The sequence below is a fragment of the Vombatus ursinus genome, unplaced genomic scaffold (genome assembly GCF_900497805.2).
Source record: "Vombatus ursinus unplaced genomic scaffold, bare-nosed wombat genome assembly UNPS02012082.1, whole genome shotgun sequence".
Classification (NCBI taxonomy): Eukaryota; Metazoa; Chordata; class Mammalia; order Diprotodontia; family Vombatidae; genus Vombatus; species Vombatus ursinus.
This window is the reverse complement of record NW_020951860.1, coordinates 176334-203583: the sequence shown is the minus strand read 5'-3', so window position 1 is coordinate 203583 and position 27250 is coordinate 176334. Positions and strand designations below refer to the sequence as shown.

The following is a 27250-nucleotide window of genomic DNA, read 5'->3' as shown; positions in this document are numbered from 1 at the left end:
TGTAACACACATGATTCTCTAGCATGTCACTGACCATAACTATTTTTTGGGCAGATCCTCCCATTCATTTTGACCACCCTTCCTATCCTGGTGTCAGAATATTTATCCTTCCTTTTCCATTTAGGTCCCAGAGGCTAAATTTAATTCTTGGACTCAGAGCTACCCAGGGGGGCTACTAGTCACCTACAAGGCCTGGCTTGGTACAACACCCCACAGTTCTCTGTTCTCTATGAGGTAACCTTCTAAAGTCAGATCCCATTCCCTCCACACAGAAGGAAAAGAACATGACCTTTCCAGAGAGACAATGAATAGGGGAGAGAAAAGAGAGCAGATGGCAGCTTGTATGAGCATCACTACTCACACAACAACCCTTAGGCAGGGAGAGGGGCTGATGGATCTTTGTGGGGGTGGGGCAGGTGGGAAGCTGGATCTACATTAGTTCTGTCTCTGGCTTTCCCTGCCACTTCTGCTCTTGTCTCCCCGACTCCCTATGCACCAAGAGATTCACTGACTACAGCCAGACAAGAGGCATCAAGCTGAGAGCTCAGGGAGGTTATTCTATCTCCTCTGAGACAAAGGAGGTGGAGAAGAGTTAGGGGATGGGGGAATAGATAGCAGGGAAATGAGAATTTCAGAGCTCTGGGTTCCTTTGGTAGTACAAGGAAAGGAGGAGGATTGGGTAACAGCTACTGGAACAGAGCTGGGGGCAAGGGTAGAAAGTATGGTGAATAAGAACCCTGAATGAGAATATTGGAGTGTGGAAAGTGGTGAGTAGGGGAGCAGATTGACTTGTGGGGAGGTGGAGCTTAAATACAGAAATCAGGTGACTGGGTAGGAGTTTAGAAAGAAAGTGTCTTGAATGAATGAATAAATGGTATTTGTTAAGTGCCTACTGTGTGCTAGTTGATAGAATATAAATATAAAATTGAAAAAGTCCCTGCTCCCAAGTAACTTACATTCTTTTTTTTCTTTTTCTTTCTTTCCTTTTTTTTTCTTTTTTTCTGTTCTTTTCTTTTTTTTTTTTGGAGTTTACATTCTAACGGGGGAGGCAACACATACAGGGAAGTGTCCAGGAAAATCAGAAGAATGGTGAGTAGATCCATAGCGTAATTGATAGGTCTTTTCTAGAACCATTGGGAGTACTGGGTTTGATGACTATTCTCAAACAAAAGGTAGAAGGGGGGGCAGGGAGGAGCAGCAGTGGAATAAATGAGATTATAAGAGTGTGCTCCATTTAGATTTCAGCAAAACTGAAGGTTGGAAGGGGCTAAGACTGACAAAGAAGAAACTCTTTTAGGGGGTAAACACCCTACACCTTGGAAAGGATTAGAGACTTTGGTGACTAGGCTGCATATGAAAAGGCCAGCAAAGACAGTGAACTTTCACAGACTGCCTCTCTACCTTCTCCCCACCCCGCCTCTCGCCCCGTTCATTTATATGGAACTCCAATAGGAGGCTGATAAATGTAATTGGTGGTTTATCCTAAATGAGGATGTTGCTTGGTGGAGCTCTGCTCTGAATCCTGAAGAAACAGAAGAGGCTAGACCTCTCCCCTCCTGCTTGCAGGCGACAGACTTCAGAACCAAGGCCCTGAGTCAGAGGAGAGAGACTTCTGCTAAGCCTAGGCTAAGGCTTGCTGCCGTGGCAAAAAAAGAAAAAAGCAGGATTCCAGCTAAAAAGAAAACAGATGAACCCAAAGGAGGTAGGAGGGGGTGGAGGCTGTACCTGCCCAGAGAGCTTAGGTTGTCCGGTGGACCAAGCAGAAATGCAGCAGTACCCTATGAAAAATCCAGTGGCCCAATCTAGCAATGGATGGAACCAGCCAGCTGAGTAGCCAAGCTTTATGAGGAGGAGCAAGGCCATTTGGCAGTGGAGTGATTCATCCACTACTGAAACAAAGCCCATCTCTACAATGAACTTGGTAAAGACTCTCTGAGAAAGAAAGGACACCAAGGTCTGGATATTTCAGAGCTGTGATTTACCTTGACTATGTATGTTTCCTATACATGTGTCTAGATAAAGCACATGCCTGCTCTTCCCCCACTACTGTGGTTTCTGGTATTTTTGTAAGAAAGTATGCCCCAAATTTCTGAAGGAAATACTTTGTCACTATTGTTCTTACTATGCTATTTAAGCAAATACCAAAGTTCAGCTCTGAGAGGTAAGCTTTAGCCCCAACTTTTTGGGAACCATGCCTCTATTCCAACTCCTGGTCACCTCCACATTATGTTCCCGTACGACTTTGTGTTGCACTCCTGCCTTCTTTCTAGCTCCCCTTCTAACTGTTGTCTTTCCCCATTAGAATATAAGCTCCTTGAGGGTAAGGACTGTTTTGGCTGCTTTTTTGTGTGCCCTCAGAGATCAGTGCAAAGTTCCTGATACAAAACAAACGCTTAATAATTTTTCTCTGCCTCTGTCTCTCTCTGTCTCTGCATCTATGTCTCTGTCTTTTCTTTGTCTCTATCTCTGTCTCTTTTGGCCTTTTCTGAAAGCTAATTGAATTTACTGGCTGAATGTTAAGGGGAAACACACCAGTGTGGGCTCATGAGCTCTAGTGTTAGAATGGCTACCAACATGCTAACCCCTAGAAATCAAGGTAGCAAGTGCCTCTCTAGGGAACCCAACCTGCCTATGCCAGTATGTGTTATGGCAGTGATCTCAAAGGGGGTGTTGCTACCTCAGGTTTTATGAGTAACCCTGTGGGAGGCTTACCTTAGCCATTTAGTATGTGGCACCTTAACAATCAGCCGCATTTGCTTCCTTGGATTTTTATTGCTCCTGTATTGGTCACTGTAATTGACTATCCACTTAACTCACAAACATGTCCGGCCTTTCTCTTTTTGCTAGGTAGTAGAATAAATGAACTTGGCATATACTTTTTGAGTTATTTCCCCCACTCCCATGTCATTGTTTTTCTTGTATTTCTTGTATAAGCATTCTCGCAATGTGATTCAGCCTTGAAATCTTTAGGCTCTGTGAAATTCCAAAAGTTTGACTTTCTAGTGATCTACCTCTTTGTTTCTGTACTTTAGATGCCTGCCAGTCTTCTAGTGCTTAAGTCACATTTCTGACCCACATATTCCACATTTCTTCCCTCGGGTGACATAGCTCCTTTCCTGAGAAAAGTCTTAACCTAGGCTTGTGCTTTTCTACTGTGATCTGACACTTTAGACCATGATGTGTGAAGGTTTATTGGCACTTGTCGTTATTCCTGGTGCCTCAGATAGCTTTTCCTTCCAGATCAGCCCTGATAATCTGCCTCCAGATACTTTTTCATTGATAAATCGAGACTTCACCCCATGCAATAACCTCTCATTATCTGTGAGAGGATTGATAATGTTTCCAATTACTTTCTGAAACTTCTATCCAATCAAGAATTTTGGAAGGGTTTGCATTCTTGGATAATTTACAGAAAACAGATCATATTTTGTTATTTTCCTTATGTTGCTTAGTGAACACATCTCCTCAAAGTTTCAAAAGCATCTTGTAAAATGCTCTCAATGTCCTCATCTCTCAAGTCCTATGACACTCCTTTAACTAGGAGTCTTCTGTGTGGCTTTAAACATGGTGCTAGACCTCAGTGCTCTAGGGATGCAACATCCATTCCACATTGCTCATATCAGCTTCCACATATGTACTAATTCAATAGCTATTAATACTTAAGCATTCAAATAAGCAAAAGTTACATCAAAGGAACTGATCGGGTTTAGAAGGGAAACAAACAGGGGAAACAGACTGTCTAACTACAACCTAAAACAAAAGAAGAAAAAAAGTGAGTCCTTGGCAAAATAGGGCACCCAAGAAGAAGTGTCTAGGTAAAATATCTCACCAGCATGGCCTAGCAAATATAAAATGGAACCAAATATCCTGGATGAGTCTGTATCATCCCTTCTGGACTCCCTCCCCCAAAGATAGGTTGCAGGAACTGAGGTATGGGTGTAGAAATTACTCATAGCCAAGGCAGCTGTAGGACAGCAGGGCCTCAATGTCTATTCTTTTTCTGGAGAATTCTTATGATGACATGGAAAAAGTCTAGCCTCTTCTATTTGACAGTTCCTCCTGGTTCAGAGCATGGTTTCATCAATTAGGGACTAAATCACTATATGTAGTAACTAGCCAGTTACATTTCCTGGAGTCCTGTTGGGGTCCCTTGTAAATGAGTGGCTGTGGAAAAGGGCACCAAAATTATTTGTATTATGGGGAATTCACTTTCCCTGATGACCATTTCATATACAGGTTAGCTATTCAGTCCCCTCCATGGAATGAGATCTTCCTTTATGCCCCAAAGGACTTCTCTTTTACATGTCAATGTTTTTGTTTTTGCTCCTCCCAGTCTTCAATTTCACTGAAATTTAAATGGGGGTACATCTTCACTGCAAGATGTCTCAAGATGTCTGGGGTGGATGAATGTATTTTCCTATTGCAGTCTCTTTCACCTTGTAACTCAATTAACTTTTCCTTTAAGTATTTAGACGTTATGCTTTTTGTCACATATATAGTATTTATATTGATTCATTATATATTTTGTCTTTAAGTTAAGTGTAGTTTCTCTGTTTATCTCTTTTAATCATTTCTAATTTTACTATCACCAAGCCTGGGATTATAATTGCTTTTTTGAGTTTATTTGAATTATAACTGACTTTGCTCTGGCCCCTTATTTTAACTTTGTGTGATCTTTATGTTTCAGGAATATTTCTTATAAACAACATATTGCTAGATTCTACTTTCCAATTCGTTTTGTTATCCTATCCTTTCCCTTTCCTTTCACATTATGGGTGAGTCTATTCCGTTTATATTCAGGATTATGATTCTTATTTGTGTATTTCCTTCCATTATATCCTCTTGTACTCTGTCCTATTGGCCCTCAGCCCATCTCTTTACAAAGAAGATGGTGATTAAAGGGCAATGAGTTTAACATTAGTGATCTGTAATTGAAGTAATCTGTTTTCACTCTATTGCCCCACTTTTTTCACCCTTGCCTGCTCCCTATCATATGTTTTTATTCTATTCCTTTCCTTTTAATCTACTCCCACATGTGCTCCACCCTCCAACACTGGAGTTTACTTTGCTTATGAATTTCTTACTGCTCCTAACTTCTTCTCTTAAACCCCCCTTTTTCCTGTATCTCTACCCTTGCCTATGTCCCTATTAATGTATTTCTACATTAAACTCTTTGTATGCATGCATCACATTCATTTCTCAACCTTTTGTTATCTGCTTTCTGCCTACATAAACTTGCTTTCTCTACAGTTATCAACAACTTCTTAACTGCTAAATCTGATAACCTTTTCTTAGTCTTTATCTTATTTGACCTCTGTAGTTTTTTATACTATTGGTCATTCCCTCCTTTTAGATACTCTCTAATAGCTTGGCTCTTGTGATACTACTCTCTCTCCTAGTCCTCCTTCTATCTCACTGTTCCTTATCCATTTCCTTTGCTGGATCATCATTTGGATTATCTTTCACCAACTGCCACCCCCAAGCATTGGTGTCTCTCAAGGATCTTTTTTTTTTTATATATTCTCTTCCTTGGTGATTTCATCAGTTCTATGATCTCAATGATCATCTATACCTACTCATCTCTTCCTGAATTCTAGTTCTGCATCCCTAGCTTCCTTCTGAACATCTTCACCTGGATGTCCTTTTGAAAATTCAAACTTCAACCTGTCCAAAATGAACTTACCTGTCTTTCCTTCAAATTTCACTGTTTCTGTTGAGAGTGTCTCCATCATTACAGTAATTCAGATTCAAAATCTGAATCATCTTTGACTCTTCCTTCTTCCATACAACCTCCTCCCCCCTCCTTCTTGAATCATTTGCCAGGTCTTGACAATTCTATCCTCATAATATGTTTCCCAAGCATGTGTTCTGTTCACATGGCCCCTATTGCTTCTCATGGGAAGTCCGGTAATAGCATCCAAATTGGTATTCCTGCTTCCACTCCTTCCACTTTTCAATCCATCACAGGCTCCAAAATGATCTTCTTAGGGTACTGGAATAACCATATAGTTCCTACAGTCAAAAATCTTCAGCATTTTCTATTGTTTCTAAGATACCCTATAAACAGCTCTCTAGTATTCAATGTCTCATTTAAAGCCTTCTGTAATCTGATTCCAAACTACCTGTACTGCTATTGTTGTTGTTTGTCTTTCATTCTCAAAGAGGACCATGACATCAGGAAGGTGATGCCATGATGCCATATAATTGAAGTAATCTGTTTTCATTCTATTGCCCCACATTTCCCCCCCTTGCCTGTTCCCTATCATATGTTTTTATTCTGTTCCTTTCCTTTTAATCTACTCCCACATGTGCTCCACCCTCCAACACTGGAGTTTACTTTGCTTATGAATTTCTTACTGCTCCTAACTTCTTCTCTTAAAACCCTTTTTTCCTGTATCTCTATCCTTGCCTATGTCCCTATTAATGTATTTCTACATTAAACTCTTTGTATACATGCAGTAAGATTTCAGTGAAGGAGGGCTGTGTAAAGTCACCAGCCTAAAGGAACATTGGATTGTCTTCCCTGTCTATATTTCCATGTTTTTTTATTCTGTTTTCCACGATACTTGGAGTTCCCAAAACTGCAACCCTATGAGATGTGTGCTTGGGAGCCAGACGTGTTGCTGTGGTGTTTGGAGACTAACAGGAAAAAAGAAGGGTCATGTGGGTGATTCTAGACTGGTACTATCCAGTAGGGTCAACAAGAAGAGGCCAGAGTGGCCAAAGTCGAGGAGCTCAATTGGGATAGCTTGACATCATAGAAACTGGAAGCTAGACTCCACAGAGAAGCAATAAACAGCACCTTGTATCAGAACCCATATGAATATGAGGTAGCTTTCTTCTCCTGGTCATCAAGACCAAGCTGAGAGGAGATGTGAGATGACTAAATCTTTCCTCTCTCCCATCTAAGGATGCAGGAGAGTTTCCTCATTCCCATATGTGAACTTTCTAGAAATGTATGTCCTTTCCCCGACAGAATCTGAGGAAGAGGAAGAGGGGAACTATATCCATCTGTATTTGGGGCCTAAGAATGATTCTGCTGCTTGATCCCCCCTTATTATTTTGCCTTCCTGTTCTGTCTCAGATAAATACTTTGCTATATGAGTTAAGGTTCTTGACTGGTTTGTTGTGAAAGAAAGCACTGAATGAGGAACACAAGCTAGATACTGGACCCTACAGTGAACTCAATTGAGTGAGATACTCGTTACATATCTTTCCAGTCTTGTCTCATATTGTTTTATTTTCCAGCCAAACTGACCTATTAGCTGTTCCCTGAACTTGACAGTCCATCTACATTCCCCTTCCCCCATTACCTCTTAGAATTGTTAAGGTTCATTTCAAGTCCTAAGGGGGTCTCAGGGCTACCTTCAGAGGTTCTTCCTCCCTTGAAGTTTCTAAGCAAAAGCCAAATGACCACTTGTCAGATATCTTATTGAGGGAATCCTTTTTCAGGTATGAGTTTAAGTGGATGGCTTTTGGAATTTCTCCCAACTCTGAAATCTTATGATTCTGTGAAATTAGTTGTATCTGAATGAGAGAACAGGGTTCAGGGATGCTAGGATAGACCAAAGTGGATTGGGGCACCAAGGGATGTGAGGGTAAGTCCCAGATAGAGAAAGACTCCCTGAAAGAATTCATGCTATTCAGAGCTAGTACAGTCCCTGGGCCTAGAAGACCATCTTGTGAAAGACTGGAGAAATGACAAAGAGGAGCCATGAGAAGGCTCGTCCTCTGATTATGGGTGTGGTAAATCACATTGCATGTAATATTACATGTGTTAGTTTTGCTGAACTGACTTTTTTCTCTTTTATTTTTCTTTTTATATTCTTTTAAGTGTAACCTGAGCCCCTAAGCATGTTGCTATGGGACTCTCTCCTCACTGATGGAGACAAGTGACTGGCACTTGTGTGAGGAGTGGAGCCAAAGTTGGCAAGCATTGGAGAGACTAATGATATTTAAGGAAGTAGATAGATATCCTTCTAGCCTAGTACCCCCTTTCTCTGAGGAGCCCAGAGTAGCCAGACACTGTGCCCCAACCTCTTGCTTCCCCTCCTGGCAGGACTTAAAGTCTCCTTTAGAGAAGGGTAGAGGGAAGGAGATGCTAGAGATGTCTATTATTGACTCTTGTAAGTGACACATGACACATACTACATGTGCAGGCTTTGTCCATAGGAATACAATTTCTGCTTACTTACATTTTTGTGTGTGTCTCTTGTTAGCTTATCCTAAAAACCTTGGATATTCTTCATTATTTTGCCTTACACTGAGACACCTCACTCTATATTTATATGAGATGGGAGGGGGAAGGGAGGAAAGAGGGATTTATTGAGAGATATAGGTGATTTGAACATAAAATAAAATTTGTTAAAGGAATGACAGTAGAAAAATGCAAACCAGCCAGACTCATAAAATGAAAGAGACTAGAGCTAAAAAAAATATATAAGATCCAGGCCAAAAAAAAAAGGCTGAAAATATGGCCAGACTTCTGTTAGTGTCTATTGCACTAGTGTCTTTTCCATCAGATGTATCATTGCCATACCATTAAGTCCTCAACTCTCTTACCTACTTGCTGTGTAGTCCAAGGAGAAAACCAAAGACTTCCTTCCAACTTTCGTAAGGAGCATATTTCAAGGGAGATCCTTGATGAGTTAACAGAGCAATGAGCCTTTGGGACTTTTAAAAGCATCTCCCTACTGAGAGGATGGCATACTCAGTGGCCTCTTGTTGAGAGCACTAAAGACATCTAATTAAGTCTCCCTCACTGGAGCTGTTCTCCAGATGAACTGATTGTCTCTCACTGTTGTAAGATAGACTGTTTTTGGAGGCACCATCTCTTTTTGCTGGCTGATAGAAGGGAGTATATAGACTTTCCTCTCTTTTTCACTTCTGCTTTTCTTCTGTAGGGATTCTGAGAGTACAACAGATGGGGAATGGGGAAAGTTAGTCCCCAGCAGCCATTGATGATTGGGGCAAAAGCACATGGCAGATACAGGCATTGTCTCACCCACAGAGTCTGATAAAAGATTTTGGATTAAGTTAACTTCCTGACATTAGCTTTGGAGAAGCCATGGCGTAACATGGCAGTCATGTAGACAGAAATTATATTGGCCAAGTGATGAGAGTTCCTAAGAGTTTGCTCTCTAACAAGCCCAAATCTAAGCATCCTGTAATTCAGGATTTTAGCCTGAGAAATGGGAATTTCCTGAGCATTTATAACTTTGGGAATTGCCATATAATGAACCCTCAGTTTGAGAATTCAGGGATTTAGACTTCCATTATGGCTACTAATTATTACAAGATGTTGGATATGGGAAAAGGTCCCCTAGACACCAGCCCAGGGTACCTTTCTAGAAAAAGGGTAGGGGCAGTCTCTGTACCCCAAACTTCCCAAGTCTGGACAGAGTCCAGATTAAGTCCCCACAGAGTTTTCTCTCCCTCCCGTTCTCATCAGAGCTGCTGGCCTCATCTCCCACTGGCAAGAAGATTTTGCCCATAAAATGGTCCTGCTCTTAATTCAATCTAGTCCTTCTCTGTGAAGCCCAGTGCCAGGTGAAAGCATTTCTCTCTAGCTGCAATGCCTGGAAATCTTTTTTCCTAGTTTATTACACCCTGATGAGTTGGCATTCATCTAGGCCCATAGCTCCTTTGATGTCTTCCCCAAATTAGTCCCTCTGTTCCCAGAATCTTTCTCTTTTGAATACTGAGCTTTTTAAATGACCAACCCTCTGAATGAATGGAGTTTTTTTGAGCAGCTGAAAATCTGCCTTTTCTGTGAGCCTCTCCTACCAAGAGAGGCTGGTGCTTCCTTAGAGCCAAGGTGACCCCTAGGCCAGGTGTAAACAACTAGGTGCTTTCCTGTTTTCTATGTCAGGGATCCCAAACAAACTCTGAGACCCTTGTGGGGTCCCATGCAGTCATATCTTTCCCTCTAGGCCAGGGCTAGGTCTGGGCCCATTCTCGCCCAGCATTTAAACTTACCTCAAAGGCCTTAGTGAGTGTAGGGTGCTCCAATTCTAGTAATGCTGACTTTATAAAGCCTCTTTCCGTATTGCTGAGAACCTTTTAGTTTTGCTTTCCATATTGCTGAAAACCCAAGGATCAGCTCCACCTGAAACTTAGTTCACATAGACCGTGTTTACATTTGAGGATGATCCCTTCCCTAAGAGTCTTTCATTGGCTCTCTCTCACATCCTCACCAACCTTAGAGTACACTCAACAAAGCTTGTGTCCAAATTCTCCAAATGTGGGTCCTCAACTCCCAGGTTGTGTAGTTTGTCCTTTGCTCTCCAAGAGGACCATGACATCAGGGAGATGATGACATGACTCACAATTGATTCTGATTTCAGTGAGGGAGGGCTGTGCAAAGTCATCAGTCTCACTTTCTCCTCCAGAGCCATCTGGGTCCAGTGGCCAGATATCAATCAGGAAGACCTCAACTCTCTCACAGTCATTCAATATACAGCATGAGTCATAGATGTGGGAAAACCTTTATTTCACATATCATAGAAAAGGTATAAGACAGAAAGATGTTACAGTAGTTCATGATCACTAAATCACTAATTTCTGCTCCTGGATAGGGGAGACTGCGAAGGTCATCCTATCCCAAAAAGTCCCTGAGGCTGGTGGGATTCACATCTGGTCAATCCCACCGACTTCCCTTTGATGTGGTTTCCTGATACTTAGTCTATTCTAGTCTGTTCTAAATTCTTGCTGTTTTGTTTCTCCCTACAGTTGTCTTGGGTCTGGGCAAACACTTTCTTAGCTTCTGTCACTGGGGAGTCTGCTCTGCTCCAGATGCTTGTAAAGTATAAAACAGAATGGCCAACCACGTGTCTTTTCTCTGGGAACAGTTGAGGGGACAGGGTCATACTGAAATCTTGACCTCCTGCCAAATTCTCCAGTGGCCTGAACCCATGTGGCGGTAGAAGTAGGCTGATTCATACATCTGTTCCAACATTGACCTTTTAGCTGTGTCCTGTAAAGAATCAATCCTTTCTTTGCTAGTGGTGGTAACTGGATAGTAAGACTTCTATTTCTCTACAAAATCCTCTTCCAAAGTCTCATCTGCAAGAAGGTAACTCTGGGCCTTTGGTTTTTCATGTCTATGATAATGGGAAACATATGCTGATAGGTCCAATCGAACTAGAAAGGCCTAAATTAGGAGCCCAGTGACCTACTGTACAGTGAAGCTAATCATTAGAATGTTGACCAATAGCTGATGCATATTTATTTAGCTACAACTCATAACACTAACTAACAAATTATGAAAGTCTTGAAACCTGACCCAGGGAAGTATCCACACTGAAGAAACTGGCATTCATGTAGGCCTAGAATTCTTTGACCTCCTCCTGGGAGAGAGAGAAGGAAAGAAAGAGGGAGAGGGAGAATGCCCTAGCTATTCCATTTGACCAGCAGGTCAGGCCAGGACAGGAGGGGAGAAGGGTCCCCGCAGGGAGAAGCCTTCATTTTCAGCTCTGTAAGTGATTCTGGGGATTCTCTTAGACTTGGGAACTATTGGTTGAGAACTAACAGATCAGAGAATTAGAAGATCTAAAGCTGGAAGGGACCTCAGAGACAAGGTAGTATGACCTTCCCACCCCCACTCCCCCACCATTTTATAGATGGGGAAACAGGCTCTGGGGGGTTAAGCAATTTGTATCATAGCATCAGAGCTGGCATTTGAACCCAAATTCTTCAACTCTAAGAGTCAATGTGCTGTCTACTGTATCATTCTACCTATTTAAGGATTTTTGCTTTCCTTTCTTCTTTTTAATATTGTGAATTGTATGCGTGTGAGTAGGGAGTAGGTCTCAGAGTGTTTGGGGTTGTGTAGTACCATGCATGCATTTTCCCAGGTGTCCTGGGTCAGGGTTACTAAACAAAAGAGTGAGAAAATTTCCATAGTCTACCTGGGTTCTTCATGTCAAGAGAGAGTTTCTGACCAAGTTCTACATAAATATGACCGCATAGTACTGTGTGTGTGTGACATTATAAAGTTGTGAGTGCCTCTAATGGAAATGTCCTGTGGAGAGGACGAGTATCATACATCAAAATGAGTCAGCCTTGAACATAGGACCCAAAGATTGGGAGCTAGTGGGAGGGACAGGAAAGGAACCAGCTGTGTATGAGAAAAAGGAATGGAACTTGTTTTAAGAAAAGCCAAGGATGAAGTAAGATGTGAGTGGCCACATACTGAGGCCAGGGCCAGTTGTGAGGTACATAGGAACGAGGATGATTAGCCCAGGAAATTTGTGTGAGCCTCTAACCTTAGATTCAAAGTATAACCAGGGTAGGGCAACTGGAGCTTTGTCCAGGTTACTAAAATCTAGAGGAAGCATGTATTCTCCTTCAGCAATATAGAAACAACTGAAGTTAGCAACAAGTTAGCAAGAATATTAGTCAAAATAGGAAGCTACCAGATGGTGCATTTCTTCACCTGCCAACTTCCTAGCAGAAGCACCCAAGAGAGATCTTTCCCAACTTAGCTCTCCATTTCATCTCCTGTGACAACATCTTATTGCTTTACCTGGAAGAGTGGGAGGGACAGTGCCCCAACACCTCTAATTCTCTCCAATGGGGTAGTATCCCAGAGTCTTTCCCCCTACAGAACTTTCTATTTCAGGGTCTCTGCTACCCTACTCCCTGCAAATGAATTTGTTTTTGAGTTAATTTGAAGGCAAGTTTTGTACTTCCTGTTCAGGGCATGTCTTGTGAAACTTGCTAGTTAGGGCTTTCTTTAGAATATCTTGGGCACTGACTCCTGTTCTCTGACAATCAGCAATTCTGTACTCCATACATTTTTATTACTAAAGTGCTAATAAATTAAAAGAGAGTTGTACTCTCTTTTCTGTGGAATAATTTTTACAAGTATGATAATAATAACTCAATAATAGTATATAGATAATAATAATAATTATTATATAGCACTTTGCCTACACAAAGCATTTTAACTTAATCTTTGTCACAACCCTGTGAGTTAGGCAGTATTTTTAAATTAGATTAAACTATTTCCATATTATAGATAAGGAAACTAGGACCCACATAGGTTAATTGACATGTCTAAGGTCACATGGTTTCCTTTTCATCACCTTTCCACTGCATCTAGCACATAAAATAGATGCCCAATCTAGGGCTGACTGACTGAATTAAGCATCTTTGACATCATCTACTTGCAGGATTACCTGCTCTCTTCCAATCCATTGAATAGCAGAAGAAACAAGAAGAGGCTGGCAAACCAAACACCCGTTCCAACAACGGACCTTGTCAGGTATACAATGGAAACAGACTTACTGGTTCTGTCATTGCTATCTGTCTGTTCTCCATGTCATCATCTGTATCAGGGCTGGCCTATGATATAGAAATTCTCTCTATATTCCTCTCTACAATATCCAGTGCAGAATTACAGAATCTTAGAGTTAGATGGGACCTCAAATGTCATCTTGATTAACTTCTATCTATACAGGAATCCCCTGTAGCACTTTTGATAAGTGATTAGTCAGTCTACACTTGAAGACCTCCAGTAGACACCAGAAACCAATAGGCATAAAGACGGTGGTAATTATGATTATAAAGTATTTCCAGGATTGGAGACACTACCAATCATTTCCATTCTCCATCTAAAGTCTTGTAGCTAGCCTGTAGCCCCTTTGCTCTTATTCACGTTGCCAATCCCCTCCCCAAGACACAATGAATGGAGCACTGGGCCTGGAATCAGGCAGACCTGAATTCAAATCTTACTTCAGTCCCTTACTAACTATATGACCCTGGGCAAGTCACTTAACCTTTGTCAGCCTCAGTTTCCTCAACTATAAAATGAGGATCATAATAACATCTATCTTCCAGGGTTGTTATAAGGATTGAATGAGATAATGTTTGTAAAGGGTTTAGCACAGTGCCTATAGTAGATGCCTAATAAATGCTTATTCCCTTCCCTTCCCATCATGAATCCAACAGTAACAAATGAGTAAGACTCTGCCAGAGAATCCTCATTCCAATATTTTGGTCTATAGAAGCAACCCGTGCATTCTTGTGCCTTTGGAACCTAAAGGGAACCCAGACAGCTGAATCCAGACTATTGTATATACAGAAAGTGGCCATGTCCCACAAAACAGAAGTTGCCTAAGAACGCAGATTAGAGAGGGAGAAGCATGGTCTACCTGGTTCTCCCTCCCTTGGATATGACTGCCATTCTCCTGTCTTTTCCATTCCCACAGCTTCGAAAATCACCCAAATCCGTTCTAATGTTCTAATGACATTGCCTCTTATTGCCTCGCACACCCCCAATTCCCTATTGGCACAAATGCCCCCAAATAGAGCCATCATTTCTTCCTCTTCCAACTGAGATCATTAGGAGAGATACAAGAAACAAGAGAACAGATGTGAGAAATAAGCAAACGTCTGAAAAACTCATAGAAACACAGGACTGTTAAGGAAATTTAGTCCGTTCCCCCCACCTCAAGGATGAGCTATGCTCCCACCTGTCAATCTTATTTTTTTTAAATCACTACAAAAGAAGGCTAATGAACCTCGGTGGGTAACGTGTTAAAATGCTTCTCAATCCTGAAAGACAGATTTTCTTGTGCCTAAATCCCTCTTACTGACATGCAAAACTGTATTTTCTAGTTGCAATGAAATGAGTTAAAATCTCTTTTTTTGTTGTTGTTACTGGTCTATCTGGATGCAATATTTTTTCCCTCCATACTTCCTAGCAAATAAACAAAAAAAAAACCTTGTCAAATAAAATACATTTGCCAATGCCCCGTATGCTTCTACCTTCAGACAAAAGCCAAGGGTGAAGTGAGGAGGAATTCATGTCTCAACATATCCAAACATGCATTCTCCTTCCATTGACCTTGTTACACAATGTCTATCACCTCCAAATTTCTTTCAGCACTAAGGAGGCACAGACCAGTATTCACTTAGAGCTCAGTGATACACCATACATTATACCCTGGAAGTGTTAACCAGAATTTTGTAGATTACAAGCTGTAAAATAACATGTCTTTCTTGTCTTCTTTGCCTCCTAAAATAATTTAAATTAAATAATGTCAAAGTCCTCAAAACCGCCTTGTTGATTTTTTTTCATTAAAGTATCAACAAACTCTTTAAAGTATTGCATATATATGTTGAAATTGTAAATAGCATAACAGCTTTGTTAAAAGCTAAAGGGACCTCCATCACTGCTCATGGGGTGAGGATAAGGAAACTTTTAAGCAAGGATTGGTAAAGGGAGAGAAGCCTCTAGAATTGAGGTAAAAGACTTCTCTCACTCACAAAATGGCCAGAAGCTCTGGTGGCATTGTATGCTTGTGGCAAACAGACTCTGAGATAAAAGAAACAAGTTCTAAGAAGAGATCTATACATGTAGGTGTACATACATACATACATACATTTATATATGTATTTCCAAACTAGGTTAAGAGGGTGTCGTGTGGTCCAGATCTATATAGAGCGCTGGGCCTTAGAGTCGGGAAGTACACTTGAATATTACTTTAGATACTGGCTGTAATGTGACCTGAGGCAAATCACATATGCAACCCCATTTTCCTCATCTGTGAAGTGAAGAGACTGGTACCACTCATTTCAGATTTGTTGTGAAGCTCAAATGAACACATATAGTGTTTTACAAACCTTAAAGAGCTCTATAAAAGTCAGCTACTATTGTTCCCTATTTAATGACTATTTGTCCTGGATTTCAAGATATGGAGTCCCAGCGAACTTTGCCCTGATGAGAATAGGAATATTTTCCCTTTGACCTCACCCCTTCACTCCCTGGTACTGGTTTGAGGATTCTCCTGGGGACAATGGCGAGGGAGGCCAAAAAATGAAGTGGGGTGGACCGAAAGAAGCATCCATGGCCTATAAGGAAACTTGAGCTACATTGGCCTGAGCCCCTGTAATTTGCCCAGTAGCATCTTGGGAATTCATCCAACTTGCTTAAGAGAAGGTCCCCTCTCTGCTAAGCACTGAACAGCAGGATGAGAAGAAAAAGAAGTGTGTCACACACCCAGCTCCAAGCTAGAGGCTCCCAACAGCTGCTAAGCCAGGGCTGTGACTAATGGAGAAGGCACAGGAGGCCTGGAGAACTCCACTGCTTGAAGTTTAAACTGTATTGATTGAGAATTTAATTGCTCCATAATCGCTGAGTAAACACTAGTCAGGCTGTATGGATCATACCTCAGTCCTGATATCAGCAACTCCACTCGGGGACAAGCAGAAAGAGGGGAGATGTTTGCTCTGCCCACCCTAGCCAACTTAGTTGCTCATTCCTGGTCCCCTCTCCCCCAACTAACATAATTACCCAGGAGTCCTAGCCCAGCTACCTTCATTGGAAAGCAGTCTCTACGAAACATGCTCACCCCTACCTCCTCTGGCCATAGCAGGACAAAGGGCTGATCAATATAGATGAAGGGGCTCTGAACCCCTAATGAAGTAATCACAAACTAACCATCAATGGCTCCCTATTGACTCTAAGAGAGAATATAAACTCCTCAGCTTGGCATTTAAAGCCTTCACACTATGGTGCCAACCAGCCTTTTTAGACTTGTGTCAAGTTACTTGTACATTTTGAGGCTTCTTCAAAAACCAGGAAGACCTGGGTTCAAGTTCTAACCCCGACACAAAGTGACTGTGTCATTTCTCAGTGCTGTAGACCACTCTCTAAGACTTGAACATGCAGAAGACGTGCTGAACATTATCAGTAAAGAGATTCCTCACCTAGGGATTCCCCATACCAACAAAATGCAGATCTAGTCCTCATCCCTTTAGATACTGTACGTTCCAGTCAAACTGCCCTGCTTGCAGTTCCCTGAACTCTAGATTCTATATCCCATCTCCAAGTCTTTGCACAAGCTTCCCCCGATGCCTGGCATACAATCTCTCAACACTCATGCCTCTTAGAATCCCAAGTTTCACCTGTACCTTTTGTTGAGCTCCCTGGTTCCCTTTTCAAATCACCTTGTATTTACTCATCTGTTTCTATGTTGTATCTCCAATAGAATGTGAGTTCCTTCAGGGTAAGGGACTATTTAGTATTTTTGGATCTCCAATACCTGGCATAGCACCTTGTTAGCACAGGGCCCTGAATAATAATTTTTTAAAAATTTAAATGATTGAAACTTAAACATTTTGCTAGGTTTAAGGAGAATAGAAAGATTGGCTAAAGTTGGAAAAATTTAAAACGGTTGCAAAAATTTCTCTTGAGGCCCCTCAGTGAACATTTTTCTATCTTCTAGGAAATGGATGTGGGGGATTGATGGGAAGGAAGTATTCCCAAGAATGAAGGTCAAGGGGGGATTCATGGCCCATGGGGCTCCAGGCATTTGATTTTGCTCTAGAATACTTTTGCCTGACTCTGAGGTTTGAGTACTGCAGAAGCCTCCCAAACTTTGCTCCAAATTCCCCAGGGGGCTTCTGCTAAGACAGCACCTTTTCTTTCCTGGCTCTGAAGCCCCCCTCAGGAAGCTGAAGAGACCCCCTGGGGCCTGGAGCTTCCCTTTCCATAAAAGCAGCTGCTGCTTCTGGCTTCATCCCAGCAGCAGCCTCCTCTCATTACTCTAATAGAAACCAATCTCCCTCATCAGGGGCCCCCGTAGCCACCCACGGAGACAAATGGACTGCAATTCTGTTCACTGCTGAGAGGCGCCTGGCCAGCTTCTGGGTCATTGTTTGGCATGTCATGGAGAGATGGGGAGCAAGGAGTGGGGAGGGGAGCCAGAGGGATGGAAAGTAGGGCTGCAATTACTGGCCTATTCAGCTCCCCAGAATGAAGTCCTACCATTAGCTGGGGAAAAGGAGATAGGGAGGGGCGAGTCAGGCTTGGGTCAGCCTATACTCTTCAGCCCACATGGAGGCAAATAATGTCCAAATAATAGGACAGTGAATGTAGCCCCATTATCACTGCCCCAACCCCACTCAACCCCACAATGAGACCTTGCCGTCACTAAATTACCAAGGTCAAGGACCTACCTTTCTAAACTTTTCCAAGGGGCAGAGGGAGCAGCCCTGGTTCAAGGCCCTGGAAATTCTCCCTAGTGGCTTGGCACAGGAGGGGTTGGCTCCACATGCTCTGAGGACGCTGACCTGGCCCTGGACACTGTTTCCCATTGCTGCGGCCCCTCATGCTCACCCTATGTGACTTCCTTCCCTTCCCACTGGCTTAACTTGAGCTCTTTCTCTGCCTCTCATTCTCAACCAGAAAAATACCAATGTTATTCCCTCCTAGTTCCTCATTCTCTGTCCTCCTTTTCCCAGACTCTCCTTCACAAACATTAAGCTTTTCTCCTTCTATCAGCTGGTCTGGAAGGGGTTCTCCTGGGCTCCCCTGGAGACTGGAAGCTGGGTCACCAAGGCTGAGTCCTCAGCTGGCTGAAGCATGAGTTGTTCCTCCCTTTACACACTTGATTAATCCCAGGACCAAGTAATCGGCTTAGGGTGACAAGCTACACTAGCAGCACCCGGATAGCTTAATTAAAGATACTCTGCTTAGCCCCACATTTGGAGGGTGGGATGGAGGAGATAATACAAACCAGCTCTGACAGCTTTCCCCTAGACCGTCCAATTGGCTAAAACCAGCCACACAGGATAAAGTCACAGCATTCATGAAGGCTGCCCTCATTAAAACAGAGAGCTAAGCACAGGAAATGGGGTGGCAAACCTCTGATTGGATCTATTTCTATTCTCCCAAAGCCCTTTGTCCTCCCTTCTTCCTCAGCACGTAAGCTGGGGGAGAAATGTCATTATCTTTTTCTATAATCTGATCAAGCCAAGAGAGGATCTGACTGGCCAAAAGCTGAGACCCAATTACCTTATCCTACCTAGAACCATCCAGGAGACCATGTTGAGATCCGATTAACTTTTTCTGGACTCCTCTCTGAGTCACTAGGATACCCAAGTGGCTTATCCTAAAGACAGCCTCCCGGCCTTACTGTGCTTGGAGCCTGGCTGAACTGGAGGGAATCAGATGGATTTACAAAGAGACTTATATCTGAGGGTCCATTAGGGGTTTTGTGTCCAACCCATCTGATGTGATTTAGCAATTCTGCTCAATCCCTAGGCCTAGCACCTCCCCTTATGCCAAACACAATGTATTGAGAAGGAGAGGGTTGAGAGAGGTTAATAGTATGTAGTTCCTTGGAGTTTCCCCAAGGACAGCCTCCTCTGGTTGAAAAGGAGCACTAAGGACATCCCATGCCACATCCCAGGGGCTTGGGATTTAAGGGGCAGAGGAGGATGCAAGTCTTATGGAAGACGGTATCATTATACTAAAGTAGAATCCCCCTTGAGAAGTCAAGAAGCAAACAGACTGATATAGATTCTATAAGGCTGCAAGACAACATAACAAAGAGGCAGGATCCTCCCAGAGAATCAGAGGGCCTGACAACACAGACAGACAGACAGACACAGTGGAAAGCCACAAGCCAGACAAACAGACAGACAGGACAACAGGATCCAGGAGAAGCCTGGAAACAGAAATGGATAGAGAGCCAGAGCCCTGGACCAACCTGGGGACAAATCATAACACCCCTCATTGGGTTGGGGGAGGGGATAGGAAGGGAGGGCTTTCAGGTCCCTGACAAATCCAACACCAAATCAAAAAAAAAAAAAAAACTTCCCTCTAGAGAGGCCCCAAACCTAGCTGATATCCCCTCAAGGTGAAAGGCAAATGGCAGTCTTCATGGGAACCAAGATGGTAGATTTCCCACAAACACATCTCAAATCATGGGACAAAATCCCCTAATATGTTGGGGGTCCCAGACCCCACGAAAAATCCCACCTCCAAGAAAAAGCCTCATTCCATAGCCTCCCCAACCCAAATCAGTTACCTGTCTTCTCTGGAGTTTGAAGTCAATCACATTCCCACATCTTGCCAAAAGTACCAACGACCTGGACCATCCCTCACCCACCATGTCTAGGCTAGAGAGGAGCAGGAAGAGGCTTTCAGGAATGGGGTAGGGAGACAGCATGAGACTGGAAGAGTGTTAGAATGTTATGTAATGCAGGAGTGGGAGAGATATGGAAAAAGCAAAGTACAGTAGGGGTAAGAGCACAGAATTTTGAATCCGAGGTTATGAGTTCAAACCTGATTTCTTCTACTTGTTAACTATGTGATCTTGAGAAAATCACTTTATTCTCTGGGCCTCAACTCCTCATCTATAAAATGGTGGGGTTTGAACTGGATGTTTCTTTCAAGTTCTAAATCCTAAGAATCAAGAAAGAAATACCAAAGGTGCTCTAGGATGACAGCATGGAATATTGTTCCTTACTAGCCTTCTGGTCTTTCTCCAGGGAAAGGAAAAATAGAGGAAGAAGGCTCAGAATAGAGTGATGAGAGATATATGTGCTCATATTGAGGGGAGCTAAGGGGAAGATGTCAGGACCTCTCAGAACATGTGGAACATAGGTATACATTCTTCCTTAAGGAAGAAAGCCCAAATTAGACCTTATGCATTCACCTCTCAGAGAGCAAATTCCCTACACTTGGTTTTTCAGACCCCTCCAGGCTATTTCCAATTCTCTGAATAGGTGTAAACTTCTTTAAAATAAACTTTATTAGTTTTAATTCAATTCACATTTTAAAAATTATTGCATTCTAGAACGCATTTTTAGAATGAAGAGGGGTAAGGTGCTTTACTCCCCAAAGGGTCTAGAAAGAGGGGAAAGGAACAAGCATGTATTAGGCACTGGGCTAAGAGCTTATCTTATTTGATCCTCACAACAACCCCAGGAGGTAGGTGTTGTTAACATCCCCATCTGAGGAAACTAAGGCAGACAGAGGTGAAGTGACTTGAAAACAAAATAAAGAAAAGAGGCAAAAATAAGAAATTTGATGAAAGTTGATCAGAAGAAAAGAATGTGAGTATGAAATGAAATGTTTGATCAGGTAGGAAAGAAGACAGGAAAGGTCCAAAGGAATACCCCAACATGATAAAAGAAAGAGACAGACATCTGAATTCCCACCTTTGGGAGGCCAGGTCTGAAGATGCAGGCTTCTGTTCGGCATCAGCAGCTGGACAGCAGAATTGGTGCAGCACAGTTTCATTCCTGGAGACAGGAGACAGGCCAGTCAAAACTCTGGCTAGCACTGGATGACCCCACAAATCCCACCAGCACAATCATTATACACAGGCATATTGTGAACACAATTGCTGTCACTGGTCTAGGACAGAGGGAGAACTGAGTATCCCTGCTGACCTTAGCCTTTCCATCCACTTGTTCTTTCCCACAAAACACACAATAACATGCATACAATGGAAAGAGCACTGATCTTGGACTCAGTAGGCTTGGATTCAAACCTGCTTCTGCTACTTCCTAACTATGCAACCCTAGAAAAGTCATTAATACCTCTGTAACTCAGTTCCTTCATCTGTAAAATAAGAATAGGAATACTTGTACCAGTTACTTCACAGGTAGGTTGTAAGGAAAGTACTTTGTAAGCCTTAAGTTGATCACAAAATGTGAAATATCATTATCACCCAGACACTCTTTCTCTAATGCAGTGTCTGTAATGCTCCAGAAACTCAAATGCATTCCTAATTTTTCTGTCTTTTCAGTAGTGTCTGACTCTTCTTGACCCCATTTGGAGTTTTGGTGGCACAGACACTGAAGTGGTTTACCCCTTTCCTTCTCCAGTTCATTTTACAGATGAGGAACTGAGGCAAACAAGGCTAAGTGACTTGCCCAGGGTCACACAGCTAGAAAGTGTTTGAGGCCAGATCTGAACTCAGGAAGTCTTCCTGACTCCAGGTCTGGCATTCTATCCACTGTACTATCTAGCTGACCCATAATCACATATATACATAATCATATATACGCATGCATTTCTGCATGTAATTTTGCCCTGCAAGTTGAAAACTCAAGATATGAATAATGGTGAGACATGATATGATGGTCAGAAGTAGAATATATTCTCTACATGAAGAAAGGTGATAAATTAAACATCATACTTGGTTGGGAGTAAGGAGATCTGGGTAAATGACTTGGCCAAGTTAGTGGCAAAGCCGAGATTAGAAAACAGCTATCCTTTCTTGCTCTAGAACCTTGCACGCTCTTTCCCACAAAAATGGTCCCTCCCCCAGCCCTGGGTTATATCATTTCCTTTTTTCACTGATCAAAGGGAAAAATTAAAAAATGTTATCAGAAACCATCACAATAACTCATAGTCACATAATGCTTTTAGATTTCCAAAATGTTTTCCTCACAACAATACTATGATACATTTATTGTTATTCCTATTTTACAGATGAAGAAAAAGGATCATGCAGGTTAAGTGATTTATCCAGGGTCATTCAGCTAGCAAGAGTTGGAGCTTGGATTCAAATCCAGATCTGTTTATTCAAAGTCCAGGCCTCCTGCCTTTCTGGGAGGAATCTTAGAATTCTTCTAGTCCATAGATTCCCAAAGTGGGGGGGGGCACTGGAATCATCCAGGGGAAAGGTGGTAATTGGGGGGCGTTGAATAAAAATAAGTGGGCGGTGGAAGCATAAGGAAAGAAGAGAAGAAAATTTTGAAAAACCATTCATACATGTTTCATCTGTTGTATAACAGAGTTAAAGTCACAGTGATTAAATTATTTTCCAAATAAACACACAAAATGCAAGTTATAATTGATCAGTGGTGAAGTCCTCTGACAGGTCTTAACAAGCAAATGCTGGTTAGGCGAGCATGTTGCATGTTGTTGGGAAGTCCAGCATGCATCGGCAGGAATATGTTCATGTAATATCTTGTTTACAATATGATCCTATATGGTTACATGACACAATATTGTGTCACCAAAATTTCAATGAAGGAATAAAGCCACAAATTTACAATAAATTATTAAATTTAAGATGCATCATTTTTTTAAAATTACATATTTTTAAATGATGCAAATTAAAAAAAAAATTAAAGGGTTAAAGAAAGTAGATTTCCAAGGGGGCGTGAGTAATTTTTTTTAAAAGGGTCAGTAGGCCAAATAAATTTGGGAACCTCTTTTTTAGTGTAATACCCCTATTTTAAGATAAGAAAACAAGGCCCAAGGGGAAATGTCTTGTCCAAGGCCTCTTTCAGAGCAGAAACTAGAACCAATGTTTCCTGACTCCACCACAACAACCATAAGTGTTCAGAGCACTTTGTGAATCCCCATCTGCTTTGCCACTGCCTGGGGAGGAATACAAGAAAAAGGGAGGTTTCAGAGGCCAGCAAAAGGAAGACAAAGATGCAGGGTAAACATGAGTAGCTGAAGTTGAAAAACTGCTACTAGAAGGAAGAGATCTGTTCCCACAGAACCTAGGAGACTAGGTAGCAATGCACCTCCATTTACAATTGGGCCAAGGAAGAAAAGGCTCTGAATTTCTTACAAATGCCATAAGCAACTTGTAATCAAACCAGCAGAAACTTATCCACCACCCATGGTCCTCAGAGTTCCAGAAAGAGGATCTCCCACTCTGACAAAATCCCACACCCTTAGAACTCATTCCAAATCCTACACCCTATCCCCAGAAAACACTTTCCCCATATAGCAGTTACTACTTTTCTGCTTTTCATTCATGGTGAGGCACCAGTTTAGCCTTTTCCAGGGGCCATAACACAGAACTGCAGTTTTCCTACCCCTTCCTTAAGACACAGAGTTCTAAGGGTCCCTCCCAATCTTTCTCTGGCTCAGGGAGTCTGAATGGTGCATGCTAGGATTGGTAGTCTTGGTGAGGGAGTTAAGCCTATAAGGACTCAGCATCAGATTTGTTCTACAGTTTCTCCTTTGGTGATCTTTTCCACTCCTGCGGCTTCAATGATTGCCTCTGTGCAGATGACTCCCAAATTTACATCTCCACCTCCAAATGCTCTTCAGAGCTAAAGTTCCCCAACGTCAAGTGCCTACTGGAAATCTCCACCCAAATGTCCCAGCAGCACCTCAAACTCAGCACGTCTAAAACTGAACTCATCATCTTTTCCCTAGCACCCATAGGTTTATTTCTACTGATGGCAGCATTAGTCTCCCATTCCATCAGACTTGTAATCTCAGAATCATTTTTGATTCTTCCTTCTCTCTCCCATGACAAATTCAATCAGTTGCCACATCTGGTCCATTCCCCCTCCAAAACACTGCTCACATCTAATCCTTCCTCTCAACCACCCTTGTTCCGGCCCTCACTTGTCCTTTCTCCTTTCACACTGTGTGCTGAAATAATCTTCCTAATATACCACTGTGATCATGTCCCTCTTCCATTCTAGCTAGGCAGCTAGATGACACAGTGGATAAAAGCAAAGGGCCTAGAGCCAGGAGTACAAATCCAACCTCAGATACTTACAAGCTATGTGATCTTAGTTCTTCAACTGCAAAATGTGGATAAGTGCTTAGCACAGTGCCTGGCACATTGTAGGTGCTATAGAAATGCTTATTCTCTTCCCTTTCCCTTCCTTGCCCCCATTCACAAACCTTCAGTGCTTTCTCACTAGCAAATAAAGTAGCATTCAAGCCTCTCCATAATCTAGCTTTAACCTGTCTCAACAACTCTATCTCACTACTGCCTCTCATGTACTTTATATACCAGTCAAATTGGCTTGTTCTCTGGACTCCGTTCTCTTTCTTCTCTCTCTCTCTCCCTCCCTGTGTATCTGTGTGTGTGTCTGTCTCTGTCTATTTCTTTGTCCCTGTCTCTCTCTGTCTCTGTGTCTCTGTCTCTGTCTCTCTGTGTGTCTCTCTGTGTGTCTCTCTGTCTCTGTCTCTCTCTCTTTCTCTCCCTCTCTGTCCCTCTCTTACTCTGTCTCTGTCTGTCCGTCTGTCTCTCTTTCTCTTTGTGTGTGTGTCTGTCTTTGTCTCTGTCTCTCTGTTTCTGTCTCTGTCTCTGTGTGTGTGTGTCTCTCTCTGTCTGTCTCTCTGTCTCTCACTCCTCTCAAATGATTCCCATATGTGGAATGGATACCCCTCTCATTGTTTTTTGGTTTAAGTTTTTCCCCTCTTCAAAGGCTTAACTCAGGTGCTACCTCTTCCACGAAGCCTTCCTCAAATTCCCCATATCACTTTACCTGGACCTCTTCTTTTCGCTAATCTTAATCCCCCTATATCATAGGTATTTGTATGCTTCTTCCATTAGCATGTCATATTATATGTGCCTTCTGCATGTTGTTGTTCAATCATGTCTGACTCTTCAATAACCCCATTTGGAGTTTTCTAGACAAGATACTGGAGTGGTTTGAAATTTCCTTCTCCTTACACATAGTAAGTATTTAATAGAAGTTTGAATGACTGACTGAGGGTGGAGAAGGATTTGAACAATGTCCCACCCAACTTCAGTGCAATCTCATTCCTTTATTTAGTTCTGAATTACCATACCCAGGGCTCTGCCATCATAGCACCCTACTTCCAAGAACCATTCCTCCAATCCCTGCAAAGATGCAGGTTGGACTTTCTGCAAGGATGGGACCTACCCTCTACATCCATGATAGGACTGTCCTCTAGGCTCATCCAGGGCCATCTTCAGTCATCCTGATCTATATCTTGCCACTAGATCCAAATAGCTCTGGAGGAGAAAGTGAGGCTGGTAACTTTGCACAGCCCTCCCTCACTTAAATCCAATTCACTTGCAAATCACCTTCCTGATGTCATGGTCCTCTTTGAGAACAAAGAACAAACAACATTCTTTAGGCTACTGCTATGCCTGACTAAGGCACCACCTCCCTGCCTCTGAATTCTCAACTATTTTCATTATAGATGAAATAATTCCTAGGTTATGCTTGGTTTTGTTTATGCCAAATTAACTCTTCTGCTCCTTCCATCTCTTTCTTTCTGATCGCCTTACCAGATATACATTCTGAGCCATGTCCCTTTGTAGGACATGGCAGGAGTAGGTAGGGTAGGAGATACCCCAGGCAAAATTGTCATGTAGGGGACGTTCAGTTTCGGCCCTCAACTCATCTGCTCCCTTAATGAGGGAATTTTGATATGGAGGAAATGACATGTAGTGGAAAACAGCTAACTGATGGGTCAGACGTCAGGGTTTTTAGTGTTGGTTTTACCACTTATTTATTGTAAGTGTTACTTCAGATAAGTCTTTTGTCCTATCTAGAACTGAGTTTCCCTTTCTAAAAAATGACTAGATGATCTCCGAAGTGCCTTCCAGTTCTAAAATCTCCTAATTCTAGATTGTAATAAAATTCATTCATACAAATGAATAAGTAACTGAGAGCAAGGGCTCTTAACCTGGAGTCTATGGACTTGAGGGTACCAGGATAGTTTCAGGGAATTTGTAAACTTAGAAGGAAAAAAATGATATCTTTTTGTCAATATAATCTGTTTACTTTGTAACCCTATGTATTTTATTTTACTTTAAAGCATTATTCTGAGAAGGATTCCTTAGGCTTTGCTAGATAGCCAAAGGGGCAATGACATAAAAAAAAACCCTTAAGAACTCCTCCCTTATAGATTACTTTCCCAAGGGATATTTGTATTTTGAGAAATGGACAAAGAACTTTTTTTATCTAAAGCTGAAGGATTGGTGTCATACTTTTAGAATTTCTGGTATGTTGTATGGGTGGAGAATAGAAGACCTTGTCATCTCTGGAAGTCATAACACATAGAAAGAGGTTATACCACCAGGTAGAAGCCAATGACAGCTTAATCTACCTATTGCTAAGGTCAACTATGCTTTTGAATATGCTCTGAGCCCAAAAGTCTGCCCACTTCTTAATGATTCCTTAGCTTTCCAATGGGCCCTGCATTTCCTGTGGGCTTCTCAAGCAGCACAGTCCCCTTTTCTGTGCTCTTCCATCTCCCTGGAAGCACACCTTCAGAGTCAATAAGCCCGTTAGAAGCCACTTCCCAGAAAGAGAAGCAGACTGGCCATTACCAATTCAGGATAAAATTACCAGCCTCAAGTGTGTCCTCCAAGAGAGGCAATCTTGAATCTTCAAGTTGGAAAGCAAAGCTGCTCTATTCTTATTTTGCTTATTTTGCTGCCAAGTAAAATGAGCTTTGAATTGGAAAGAACAGAACTGAAGTGGCCAATATGGAGTTGATATGCAAGCTGATATAAAGGGATAGCAAGAGAACACCTAACTATGTGGGATAAGGTCAAGTTTCTAGACCCAGAAAAGCTGCATCCTGTGATACAGAAAGACCTAACTCCTATGACTCCTGAGCTGTTGTCAGAAAATTTTGAAAGATTATGAAGAATTATAGAGGTGCCAAAGAGCTGCAAAACAGCAAATCTTGATCCAGTTTTCAAAGAAAAGAGAGAAAATGGAGTCAGAAAACTATAGGTCAATGATCATGATT

General features: G+C 42.1%; 1 protein-coding gene across 1 annotated transcript in view; it reads right to left on the bottom strand.

Moving 5' to 3' along the window:
- IQSEC3 (IQ motif and Sec7 domain 3) overlaps window positions 1–27250 on the bottom strand; it is a 152554-nt gene that overhangs the window by 80039 nt on the left and 45265 nt on the right. The window contains exon 2 of the mRNA XM_027857356.1: window positions 20959–21042. Coding sequence (XP_027713157.1) covers window positions 20959–21042 — 84 coding nt within the window. The remainder of the gene's footprint in view (window positions 1–20958; window positions 21043–27250) is intronic.